Genomic DNA, 14,498 nt, shown 5'->3' on the forward strand with positions numbered 1-14,498 from the left:
TTAAGGTCGCAGAAATCAATAGATACACAGAGACCAACAACACAGGTGACCGGGTAACTTGCAAGGGAACATGTGACATGCTGCTTGACTGGAGACAGACCGTGGTGCCTTGCGACCAGCATCTCAGACTAGAACAAGCTCTCACTGATGCTAAGCTAGACATGCTTGCTAATAAACATCTGAAGGGGACACACCGTATTCCAGGTGGGTCTATCAGTGCTAGGGTGCTTACAATCACGTCCTTCACCCGTAAATGGTTTAAAGAAGTTATTATTTTAGGGTAACTTTCAGGGTCCTGGAACTGACGAGGTATACTGTCACTGAACATGAAGAAGGTATAGGACATGCAGAGCCGTTTATAATATGATTGCAGGGCCCTCAGGGAGAACAGTATGAATACAGATGAGGCTACCCTGGGTAAACAAGACATATTATTATTATATTATTATTATTATTATTATTATTATTATTCACTCTGTGCATCTCTGCTCCTCAAATTAGAGTTTGAAAAGTTCTTTAAAAAAGGAGAAAATAAACTATTTTTCAATATCGATTTGGAAAGAAAATCTTCTTGAATGATCTTTACAGTCTAATAAAAGATAACTGCAGCTATAAGTGCGTTTCTAGGCCTTTGCTTCATGGGATAGAGCCAAATCGTCGGATTTTCAACGAGAATCTAAACTTAAATGACCCGAAAAGCCTTTCAAATGGGTTGATAGATCATGAGAGTATAATCACATATTCGATGTTATATCCGATTGTATCATTCCAGATATCTACAGTAAGAAGATCTCGGAATCATTGACTGTTCAGCGATGTCGCGAAAAATTGGAAAATAAGTACCGAAATCAATTGTGCAAAATTCAAATGACACCGTGGAATCAAAGTGATTACACTGAGTTCGAAGATATGCACACCGTTGTCACAATGGTGAAGAAGGATAATTGTGGAAAAGACACGAAAATGAAGGAAACGCTTAAGGGTTCTGTTGCTGAAATATTTTCAACGAAAGTAAACGGCGAACTACCAGTTCGAATCCTCATTTCGGCCCCCGCTGGACGGGGGAAGACTACGGCTGTTGCTAAGATGGCTTACGACTGGGTTCACAGAGAAAGGGGATCAGCATTAGAACACCTGCCACTTCTGTTTGTTGTCAAATTCCGAGAAACAGGTCAGCTTACAACAATCGGAGAAGCCATCAAATCCCAGCTTTTGAGTGATGTTGATGATCTCACACCAGAGGGTCTGGAGAGATTCATCAAGGAGAACCAGGGAATTTGTCACATCATACTAGACGGACTAGATGAGTATGCTGGTATTTCCTCTTCACAGCGCAGCTCATTGAGTAATATTGTCGATGTCATCAGCTGGAAAGAATTTCCAGAGTGCCGAGTCCTTGTAACAACACGCCCTCACCTAGAGAATTTCTTCAATCAAGGTGACCTTCCGAGAGTATACACAAAGATGTGGATCGAAGGATTCTCGCGAGAGAGCTCATGCGACTACATCAACAAGTTCTTTGCTTTGACTTCGGATCCTGGTAACGGACAAAGTCTGAAGGAGTACCTTGATGGAGAACCACTTATTAATGAGCTTGTCAAGACACCCCTATTTTGTCTCATGATCTGTCACTTATGGCGTGAGGGCCTACTGGACAGTGGTGCTTCAACTCAAACAGAATTGCTGGACAGGGTGAATGTTTTCTTATGCACCATGCAAACGCACGATCAGAGTCGAAAGTGGAGATCACACCAAAAAAGTTAAGGAAAATAATTTATCAATTAGGCAAAGTTGCCCTCACTGGTCTGCTCGACGATGCTAAAAAACTAGTCTTCACGCCTCATGATTTACGTAAAGTTCCCTCAACCCTTACTATGGCATGTGAGCTTGGGATAGTATCGAAGACGACTACTAACATCACATGCCTTCCTCAGTCCAACGAGACCACTTCCACTACCATTGAGTTTTATCACAAACTCGCTCAAGAACACTCGGCTGGGAAATTCCTCGCTGATCAAACACAACGCTTTCTGTTACGTTTGAAGATTTCTAAATTGGACATAGTACTGCGCAAGATCAAAGCAAACATCGGTGACTACGAGAATCTTATCCGATTCGCTGCTGGCACGGACAACAGACTCTGTGTACGAATAATGAAGAAGCTCCTTAAAAACAGCTATTTGGATGAGAGCGAGCGATATCGCATTCTCCTTGACTGTTCATCAGAGACCACGGGTACTCAACGAAATGTGTCTTCGTTGGTTCGAAGATGTGTGAATGCAGAGGGTATTGTTCTAAAATCCCCGACTGTCTACACCGTCGTTGGGATGCAAAATCTTCCAAAGCAACTTAAACGTCAGGTATGCACATTTTCATTGGACAAAATGTGTTTACAATAATCATTTCATAAAGATTGTCAAGGTTTTTTATTTCTCTGCTGCAACTATGAGTCAAATAGCTAATATATATTTTTGTAATGTTTCTTATTCATAATTAAATGCGTCGTGATAAATCATACTGCATGATTCAACGATCAATACGTATGATTCATATTAATTATTATTCTATGTTTGCCCAACTACGGCCTAAATTATGGTACTGCATAGCAGAAGGAACGACAATAATTTGAAACAAAACGGCGAGGGACATTCAATATAAGCATGTAGTCAATGTAAAACATGAAAGAAAATAAATGTATTACTTATCAATGTAAAGGAGTAGGAGAGGGAGCTCCCATTACTTACCGGATATTATAAGATGATCCTCATCACATGATTGGTTGAGAGCGTACCCGTAACCAGACATTTATTTTGCCTAACACGTAATTTTACTAATGACCAGTCATTAGTAAATACTTATGACGGGTCATTAGTAAAATCATATTATAAAACAAACCATACACATTATTTTGTTCGGGCATTAGCATTATGTTCGGACATCGTGTTAGGCTGTTCCACATGTACCTTGTGTGGGTACTTCTTGCTAATGCCTCACTCCTGTGTAATGTTTTTATAATTTTCTGAGATACGATTGCTTTAATGATTGCTACCAAAAACAAGAGATCAACTAATTAACATTATTTTATTCGTACAGACCGTGTTTAATTCGCTTTCTTTTACCATCTCTCTGTCTCTATCCTAACACTACATGTAGGTTAGGACAGTAAAGTTCGAGGAATCTACTTTAACTGCCGACGTGACGAGTGGACTATGGTCCTGCATGGGATCATTTTCGATGCTAAATACTCTCAAAATCTCAGACTCCTCTCTCAGTTTCCCATCACCACCACCTGACCTTCCATCCGTCACAAAGCTATCAGCTCAGAGGGTGACGTCACAAAGCTATGAAGGTCTGCTCTCATCGCTCTCTGGTTTGAGAGATATCGATATCACTATCGATGAGGCAGAGAAAGACATACCTCAGATCTCGGCTTGTCTTAGTCGGACCGGAGGACAGCAGCTCACGCATATCCGCCTTACAGCACCGATAACACACACAACAGAGAAGAACGAGGTATCGAGTGAGACGATTAGAGGACTCGGTCTTCTGATCAGAGAACAAACCAAGAACCTGCAGTGGCTACATATGTTTGGATTGATGTGCACAGATGAGGAAGCCTTCATTTACTTCATTGAGTGCTGCAGAAATGTACATACGTTGTCAGCTGTGCGGTAGGTTCTTGTTCAAATCTTGTATAAAATAGATTGAATTCGACTAGACGATCCTATTCAGTTAGTCTGCCGGGGTAAAGCAGAAGGGTACCAATACACGAAGGGAGGGAAAGGCTTAGATGTGGGTGTAGCCTACTATGTGTTCATATTTTGTAATATTGTACATAGGGATCGGGTTTGTTTAGATATCTCTCCATGTTTTAATTAGTTATATTACACTTTTCAATGCACAGTTGCAATGCATTGATTTCGAATACCTGCCTTGAAGTTGTAACATTTTAATTTATATTCACATGTGTTTAATAATTATGAACCTTTCTTAGCTAATATAATGTAAATTTAGTGGATTTTTCGAAAAAAAAATATTATGATCATTATCATTCGTTATTGTTCTTATTAATATTGTTATCATTATTAAAATAATCATCTTTTTTAAAACAATTATCAAAAGCACCACCATTAATATTACTACTACACTACAACTACTACTACTATTTTATTATCAATATTATTATCACTATCGTCAATATTGTTATCATTGACATTATTTCCTAATTCGCATACTCAAACGGAAATAAATGTTTCCTATTGACCTTACGACCTTTCCTAAACTACAAACAGATATAAAATGCCACATTTATAATTAACTTGGGGAGCACCGAACTTCAGCTACGAACGCAAGAAACTCATTCTCCCCAATATCAAGGAAAAAAGAACGGGAAAGAATGAACGCGGTCCTTTACATAGAAATTCTAGTATGCTAGCTCACATCTTCGATGCGTAATCCACTAATTCCAAGTAATCTCATAACTTTAAAATGTTATCAAATTATCCATCTTACTGATAATAATAATATTAGTTCGTCCTTATATAGCGCTTTTCAGGACCGCAGCCCCCCATAAAGCGCTTTAAATATATATATATATATATATATATATATATATATATATATATATCATTACCCTGGTCATCGGATTCAGACTTACCCGCACACAATGTATGCACATCCTCCACTCCCTGATGTTTTCAACTTAACTGAGTGTTAAATACTTTCATGCACCACATGTAAGTAATTATATAAATAATACAGTCTGAACAAACCACTTCAGAGAAACTCAATGATCTCAATTCTCCTTTTGACCCAATATAGTTTATCTGGTCACCATCCATGTAACATGTTCTCTAAGTACCACAAATGATTAAAGATATTATATTACTTCCACTGCCTTTTGTGTGTATAGATATAAAAGAAAATCACAAGATGCCAAATTAAATACATTCCAAGAATAATTACCAGGTGTAACATTCATGTTTAGTTCCATTCAGGTATAATCAAATTTCCAAATTAAGCAAAACGAGCATCTCATTAGAAAGTGTTCCTTTCACATACCTAATTCTTGGAAGAATCATAAACCCATCTTCCATTTATCTCTAATTGTCTGTCCGGGACACCAATTGCTGCTGCTGAAGTAACACCTCCTGCTCTAAGGCTGTGAAGACCGAGCGCTTCGAATCCACTCCAATTGCCTTTCTTTTAGAGATTCCTTGAAGATTTCCCTGCATCTTGTAAACGAAAGCTTATCGCCTCTAAGCTTGTATGAATTCAAGGATTTACAGAAAGACAACTGTCGAAAAATGAACTCATCCATCGACAAACAATACCTGCACTATTCAAGTATCTATGAAGCATATTTACTGGGTAGGTGGATTTCCCTTTTGCAGACACAACCACCCAAGGCCCTATTCGATACTGATCTGTTTTGCTTTTCTCCAAACATCGTGATGTGAGAAATACAAAATTGGATATTATTAACCTTAATGTTCACCAATTCGTCAAATCTAAGAAACCCTGCATAAGCAAGTAACAGCATAGTGTAAGTTCTCACATATTTAACATTCGGATTGTTGAATTATCAACAATTTTGCCAAGCATTTTAGGAGTGATTGGTTCTTTCCTGACAACCAACCGTGCTAACCTATTTAGTCCATCCAGTACTAGTTATAAGAAATTCGAGTCACATGGATTTTGAATGTCCATTCTATGAGCCGAACAGTCAAAATGCCACTTTAAACCGAAACAAAGTAGTTTCTATCCTGCTAAAAGTCGCTCCCTGATTATTAAAAAAAAAGCACTGCTACTAATTCTTCCATTGTTGGGTCCACACTAGACATCCTGTTTCTCACGTACCACTGTTTCCAAGTGCTTATGGCTCCGTTATACCTTCTCACTGTGCTCTCCGCTCTTTCCAGTGTCGCCTGAAATCCCGAAAGCTGAAAAATACAATTACACCACAAATTGTACATCCCTCCAGTGAGGAACTGTTGCGCCAACAAAACTTTACCTGATTTATTGCATTATCACATTGCATAATATACACGCTCAATAACATATCGCAATCCGCAGTTCGTGTAAGACTCTCTCAGGGTGCATCATACATTATTGTCTGAAAAGTATCTCACTTCTGAATTGATCTGTACCAAAAATAGACTTGGAATTTTTACCTTAAACAAATATAAATGTGGGATCAGTGAATCTAATCGTCTGCATTACTATAGACAAAAAAGAGCTGGACCTCGAAAAAAAAGCAAAGGCCAAAATGGAGCAGATGGCTGTCGAGGAACCACCAGAGTGGCTAGCTAGCTGTAGCCTGATCTACCGTGGCAATGGGGGGGGGGGGGGGGGGGGACTATCCAATTATTATCAGATTTTCACGAGACAGAAAATTTGTCAATCTGACTGGAGTTTGGGCACCAAAACCTTGAATTAAAATGGGGTAACTTGGCATTATAATTGTCTGCAAAGCTGTCAACTCGTCGCTGTTTTCACGAAGTGACGGTAGTGAAAAAAAATTGCATTCACTTTGCGTTACGATTTTCCTCACTACCGTCACTTCGTGAAAACAGGGACGAACTGTATGGGAAGCCCAGATGCTGTCTATAAAAGAAGATAACAGTAATTGTACTTGGTACTTGGTTGGGTAACCCCTTTGGGAGCTCACTCAGGAAGCTATACTTGAATGGTAGGTGAGACGAGTAACTACAAGGAGTGTCATGAATTGCTGGAATGGTGTGTGGACAAAGCACTTGCTAATTTACAGCATAATATGCTAAGTCCATTGCAAGTAAAAAATAAATAAATAAAAAAAAGCTAGTAAGATTATATGATGTGAGAACGTACCGGGGCTGCATCATTCTGATGGAGGGTAGAGCAGCCTCCTTGAAGTTGGTTATTCCTGTTGCATTGACTGCTGAGTCTGGAAGATGGTTCCAGATCCTTATTACTATTGGGTAGTATGAGAACTTGAAGGAGTCGATAGTTGCAACAGGAATGACATACTTCAGGTTGTGGTCGCCTCTTCCGAAGTATTGTACCATGGATAACAATAGTTGGTTTGGGTATGCAGACAAGACGGTGATGGATCTTGTAGAGAAGGGTGCATTGGTCGAGGATTCGAAGCGTGTCCCACCCTAGAGCTGCCACAAGAGCCGAGGGTGATGTGGTGTATCTGTAGTCACGGTACTCAAAGCGAGCCACTGTTCTTTGTACTTGATCTAGCATTTGTTGTGACCGTGACGCTGTGCGGGTTCCAGCCTCCGAGGCATACTCTAATTGGGAGCGCACTAGGGCTGTGTAGGCCCTGGAATGTTCATCCCTGGTACAGGGTGAGACCGAGGGTCCTGCGAAGATGACCTAGAGTACGGCTTGGTTTATGCCGGATGGATTGGCAGTGCTTGTTCAAACGAAGATTAGCAGCAACCGTTACTCCAAGGTACTTGTACTCCGTGACTCTCGGGATCAGTCCATTTGACAGGTGGTATTTTCGGATGCTGGGAGTACGCTTATGTGTGATGGTTTTTTTTACATTGAAGTCCATCATCCAGTTTGAAGACCACCTGAACAGCTGTTGGAGATCGTCCTTTAGGATGTGATGGTCCTCAGGGCGTCGAATCTCACGATAAATGGTGCTGTCATCTGAAAAGAGACGCATTGTGGACTGGAACAGGGTAGGGCCGATGACGGATACCTGGGGGACACCCGATGTTACATCCCTCCATGTTGATTTAGATCCATCAACTACGATCGACTGCCCGTTGTCTATCAGTGAGGAGAGACATATCCACTGGAGTGAGTTACCACTTAATATTCCGTAGTACTGAAGTTTGGTCGACAGGAGAAGGTGTGCTACTCGATCGAATGCCTTCTTGAAGTCCAAAAAGATTATATCAACTTGGCTGCGCTGCTGAAGGATGGAGGACCAGTTGTGTACGGCTGTTGTCAATTGAGTGGCCGGTTGTTGACAAACCCCATCGGAAGCCATGCTGTGCATCGGTGAGGATATTATTCACTGCAACATGCTTTGACATGCTTCGATCCATTGCGATACACACCATTCATCAAAATCTATCTCCTTTTGCTCAAATAATCAGCTTCCTGGTTTTCTGACCTATGGATCCATTGAACTTAAGCATTTAAATCAAAACAAGATTTTGCAACGTCAAGACTCAAACATTGAAGGTCACGTTTCATGCTACCCTTTCTCAAAATGATTTCCACTCCTGTATTATCAATAAACACTTTAACTGTCTGACCTTCCTGCTTTGGAGCAAAAGCTCCAATTGCCAGTGCAACTGCCTTCAACTCTCTCCAAGTGGAGTTTTTCATCTCTCTTTTGAAGACCAGATATGTTGGAACTGCATTTACCACACTCCTCCGTCCAGGCACCGCAGCCAATGTGGCTGGCATCTGAAAATATAATTTATTGAGGTATGGAATATCGAAAGATATGCCTTTTGTTGAAAACTTTCAAATTTTCTCTTCAGAAAAATAACTCTTCAATAACTCTTCAATGACTTTTATCCCAGTGAAAGCTAGCTGGAATAGTCATGCACGTTAATCTCGTTCTCAGTTGTGCAATTTGTCCTGTAACAGGCATGGTAGAATTGATCTTACTAACAGCGGCCAATTTCTAGCTGTGATAAAAGGTAACGCCGTAATGACATTTTCGATTTTCGTGGTAATGATGCATGAGATTCAATGATGGTGTGTTTGTTTGATGGGTGTATTCAAATAACCTAGCAATGCTTTTTGTTAGAAACTAGTGTTTATTATTCATATGTTTTACTTTATTTACTTATTAATTATTATTATTATCATTATTTTTATAATATTATTATATATATATATATATATATATATATATATATATATATATATATATATATATATATATTGTGGGTGGGGGGGGGGGGCATGAAAGATCAAATCAATCACTTTTAAAAGGACAGAAAGCGAAGAGTTGTGATGGGAGTGCGGTTTTTTGTTAAAGGCATCGTTTAACAATGTTTAATCTAAGATACACGACCCTACATGTTATCAGTGTCTGTGATATGGTGTAATATTGAAGCCCTAAAATAGTTGCGTTTCAAAGTGATCAAGAAGTGCCTTAAAAAAGTAAAAAAATCTTTGAGTGACCGGCTTTACCATACTCGTTTTCCCCAATAGACTGCAGTGTAATGAAAACCGTTTGGTAAACGGTTTTCAAAATTTGTAATTCCAATAATAAACATCTTGATATAACAATGATAATCAGACAGGCGATCGGCTTGTAAAAGTCATGGGGTTCCTGACTGACCTAAAGGTTTATAATTATGATTGCAGTATGAGCTAAATCAAGGATTTTGTTTCAGAATCTGAGACAAAGTTACCGGATCCTTTTAAAAGTATTGACGGATAACATCAAATTCTGTAGAACTTTGCAGGAATTATGTATAATATACATATGACGTACGTGACATATTATGTCACGTACGTCCTATCTGTGAAATTGAAACGTTAGCAGTGTCCTGTTATTCAAAGTATGCAGGGAAACCCGTTTACTTGCTAGACTTCACTGCCAGACACTATTGAGTGACTGACTGACTTCTGTGTTGTAAATGTAAAGATGTAAAGGTACATGAGCATTTGCCTACATCAATAACCCACTTCTTTTAATGGCCAAAATTAAACTGATTGAATCTTTGCGCAGCACAAAACGTACCACCGTTTGGTACAAGGGTCTGAAAATCAGACTACTGCTAAAATGATTGCAATCACTAAGGATTTCAATCATTCGACAACTAATGCTCGTTATTTTCCCCATATAAGACATTTTTAAGCCCTTTCGCTTTAAGGGAAGTTCTAAATTAGTATTGAATTGAATTGAATTGAATTGATTTTATTTACCACTTTCATAAAAACATACAAAGGCAAAGAATACAATAATTTCTTGCAAACATAGATAAACCAATAAAACGGAAAATACACTAAAGGAAATTACGAAGTCGTTGGATCATCAAAAAAGTTACAGAAACTTATAGGTAGATGACCCTAAAAATGTACACACAAAAAACAAAAAAGGGACAAAGAAAATAAAATAATACAACGGTAATAACACACATAAAAAATTGAACAAAGTTTTAATACATATCACATATCATCATGATTTATTGGTTTTGCACCGTGACATAAACACGATAAAAATAGATATTTGACAAGCTTTTACAATTTAATATAACTCCTTTTAAATCGAATTAACAGGAAATTCTCCAGGAAAAAAAAGGTGATCAAATTAATCATAAATCATATCATATAGGATCATATGCTAAGTTAAAATTGATATTAGGGTAATTTGTTTTTAAAGGATGAAACAGGGAATAAGATCGAAATCAATTTTAAGCCTTAAAAATTGATTTGATCAATGTTAATATCGATTTCAAGGCTTGATGAAACACTCCCCTGATCATCCCCTCCCGGAGTTTGCAACTGTCACTGAACAAATTTAAATGAGACCTACAAAATCAAATTGTTCATGAGAAATCCCGACATGAAAATACAGAGAACATTCTATTTTAGGCATTCTCTGTCTGTTTTTCTTTCTTTATTTCTCTGTTCTTTGTCTCTCTATACGATATATATTTATCTCTCTTTCTCTATACATTTCTCCTCCCTTATCACTCTCTCCATCTCTCTCTCTCTCTCTCTATGCTTTGTTCTCTTCACTCTAACATCAAACGCACCTTACCTCCATTTATTCTGTTTTCTGAACAAAGGTTATCCTGGTGTGGTACTGTAGAGGGCGGTCGACTAGAATCTTATCTCCAGACTCACCACACATCATCAAGCAGCTGCCTTTCTGTAAAAGTTTATCATGTAAGTATTGCTCTACAGTCTACACTGTGTGCACTTTACATTTTCATTATTTCTTATTTTCATCTGTATAACAACCGCTGTAACACCAATATTGTTCTGTAATACCGTTTTTAATATTAAACTTCTTAATTTATCTCCATTTTATGACCCATTTTTGATGCATTTGGGGAAGGCTTTTTCAAATTCTTTAACAAACACAAATCAGTAATTAAATCTATGTCTAGTATGAAGAATTATTTGATAAAAATAACGCATGTCAGGGCAAAAATTGGTGCCAGACCTAGTCCCGGTGGAACAACCATCGATTTAATAAAGACACTAAAGTGTCATAAACCTAAGCTTAACAAAATGTATTTAATCATTTATGTGGAAGATCCAGTGAGTATGGAAACAAGACACTTCTATGTCGTATAATATTATTCATCTTATCGCAAAATCATTCTGTTTTCTTGTTCAGGAAATCGGTAGTCGGCTACAGAAGTTGCACACAATTACCCATAATGCTTGAGCTACAGTGCAACTGCAGCTCATCGTGCATTGTCTTGTACCTGACATGATATTTTTCTCACAGTGGTTGAGTTACAGTGATGACTACACACTCCCCGGTCTAGTTGACATGATGCATTGTCTTATACCTAATATGTTGTTTATGTATTAAACCTACTTGGAATGTGATAATTCAGAAGTCGAGATGTGAACTTGCAGGATAAATTTGTTTTTTTTAAATCTTCATGTTTATAAAATGTAGGCGCCTGCTAACCAACTTTATGCAATGTCCTTTAATAATTGTGTTATTGATGTAGCTCATGTCCCCATTTCATGACCACTGTTTGGACAATTTCAGTCCTTATAATAGGTTTTAAAAATTCATGTAAGCAGCACAATTACGTATGGAAAGTCATGTTCTTTGCATTTTCACTAATAAAGTCTAATGATGGTCGACGATGTAGATGTATCGAAAAACAGCTGTTCGGAAAATGTTGTTAGGATTTTTGGAAACATTCTGATTCATTTTTTCTATTTCAACTAATATTTTATCACACCACAATGTGCTTCTCTTAAAGGTACTATGTCCCATTTGCAGGCCAAAAAATGAAAAGGTTAAATTCCAATAGCATTTGAAAGATATTTCTAATTTAAAACTTCCCTAAAAAGATGGGGCTTGTAAATGTCTTTAAGTGGGAAAATAACGACTATTAGTTGTCGAAACGACTTAAGAGCTATAGAGCCAGGAAGTAATAGTCTGATTTTCAGACTATTGCACCGAATGGTCGAACGTTTTATGCTGCGCAAAGATTCAATCAGTTTAATTTTGGCCATTTCAAGAAGTGGGTTATTGATGTAGACAAATGCTCATGTACCCTTTACAGCTCATATTATGTATTTCATTACCAAAGAAGAAAAAGTCGGTCGGTCACTCAATAGTGTCTGACAGTGAAGTCTAGCAAGTAATCAGTTTTTCTCGCAAAATTTGAATATTACGCCACTGCTAACGTTTAAATTTCACAGATAGGACATACATGACATATTCATAATTCCTGCAAAGTTCTACAGAATTTGATGTTGGCTGCAAAAGGGATATAGTATCTTTAATGAGAAGGTGAAATAAGAGTAGCAAGGGTGAATGCGCGAGAGAGAAGTCGACAGCCTGGAAGAGCTACGGTATAACATAGTATTTTGGTTCTTTTTGTGCAATATTCATGTTTGTTCAATTGTCTCGTTTCACTTAGTTTTGGTCACTTAGAGTAATATCATTATACAACGATCTATTTGTTCATGGCCTTGTGTTGTATTCCGTTTGTGATAATTCATTTTATTATCGGAGCATTTATATCAAAATAATGCAATTTATGTCAGTACTTAACATCACCATTTGAATGTGAGAGATTATACCCAACGAGTCCCATGGAATGCATTTAGCTAATTGATGGACTTGTAAAAATTTACATATCTTTATTATGAACCAACTTTTGTAGTATATGTACTATATATGTATATACATACACACATTATATCATTCATTATTTCGACATCTACACCTTGGATTGCTACTAGAATAGTACTATTTATTGTATAGTAAATAGGTTTGTGTGACTAAAGAATTCACGAAGTTCATACAAAAGATACATATATGTGTTGGAAGATTAAGTAATTGTGTTTTGTTGTAATTGCTTTCGTATTTTGTAATTTTATTATGTTAATCTTTAGAACTAAATACGAAACTCAATTTAATTATTTGATACTTTATTGATATGCGTTTCATAACACATCTTTGGTTGTTATTGTTTTATACTTAGAATGACATTTTTTTCAGACTTATTTATGGATTTCTGATATTTAGACAGGGTGACTCATTATCACCAATGGTGGTCTTCCATGTAAATAAGTAAATTGTATTTACGTTTGGTTGATAAACACACGTGCATGTCAATCATCCGATGCAGCTAAACGGTATGGACTTACTTATCGCATTGTCCATGCTCAGTATACGATTGTAATTGGTATGAGAGAGAATATACCTAGAAACAAAAGAGAATTATAATTGTTTTTGTTTAATAGATATGTAGCTAAACAAGGGGGTAAATGAGGGTATTGCAAGGCCTGTAGCCAAATGTACTATATATAATATAATATAAAGAAGTTGAAATTTAATTGAATTTGATATATTCACCACTTAATCATAACAAGAAAATATGCAAAGTGCAACTCGAACAAGATATGGAGACAGTGCCTTTAGGGTGAATATAAATGCAGTTAAATTTTAAAATTCATTTTTTGTCTTCCTAAAATGTATACATTTTTATTAAGATTTGTTTATTACAAAGTGTAACTATGTTTTGTATACATTTTACATTGTATTCGTTATTATGTATTATATTTTGTTGGAAATGAAAAAATAAAAATGAAGTGAAATGAAAGGGTAGCTGCTCCGAGGCTTTGGAACAGACTTCCTCTTGAGATTCGGGATGCTCCTTCGTTAGATTCTTTAAATCCTCCCTAAAAACATTCCTTTTTAACTCTCCCTGTTAGTCCGTAGCTTTTAATGTCATATTCTTGTTATTCACGGTACATGTAATGTAATTACCTTATATTTGAATTTGTAATGTTTTGCCCTAAAAATTAATTGTATTCTATTGTATCTATATGTATTGACTAGATGTATCTGTGCTAATGTATATATTTTGAACTTATTGTAGGTTGATAAGTATATATTAATTATAGTTGTATATATGATATAAATTTATGTACTATTATCTGAGCATCACCAATTTTGTAAAGCGCTTAGAGACATTGTATTAAGCGCTCTAGAAAAACAATGTATTATTATTATTATTATCATTAAAGTCAAAGAATACAATAAAACATCAACTCTTATGGTAATTACGTTGGGCATATATCTTCGTTTTTAAATGGAAATCCACGATCAAAACAGTGCAACCTATTCTCAAGGAAAATAATTCAAATGTTTGCTTAGGAGTGGATTCCGCTATAATTAGAGTGGATTCAAGTCCTAAACGATGGGTTCCTCATAATAACGACTTCTTAGATGTCATTAGTACCGCAGTTAGTACACCTTAATAAAGCATTTTTGTCCAGCGCTATGTTTAATCGTGTAGGTTTGGGGCCATATCTGATAT

General features: G+C 36.9%; 1 protein-coding gene across 1 annotated transcript; it reads left to right on the top strand.

Annotated features, from left to right (window-relative positions):
- Window positions 1-544: 544 nt before the first annotated feature.
- Window positions 545-3,273, top strand: LOC105438837 (NACHT, LRR and PYD domains-containing protein 6-like). The gene is made up of 2 exons (XM_030994071.1): window positions 545-2,360; window positions 3,154-3,273. The coding sequence occupies exon 1, from the start codon at window positions 868-870 to the stop codon at window positions 1,762-1,764; it is 897 nt and encodes a 298-aa protein (XP_030849931.1). The 5' UTR covers window positions 545-867; the 3' UTR covers window positions 1,765-2,360; window positions 3,154-3,273.
- The last annotated feature ends 11,225 nt before the right edge of the window (window positions 3,274-14,498 follow it).

The sequence above is a fragment of the Strongylocentrotus purpuratus genome, unplaced genomic scaffold (assembly GCF_000002235.5).
Source record: "Strongylocentrotus purpuratus isolate Spur 01 unplaced genomic scaffold, Spur_5.0 spur5_scaffold_20, whole genome shotgun sequence".
Taxonomy (NCBI): Eukaryota; Metazoa; Echinodermata; class Echinoidea; order Camarodonta; family Strongylocentrotidae; genus Strongylocentrotus; species Strongylocentrotus purpuratus.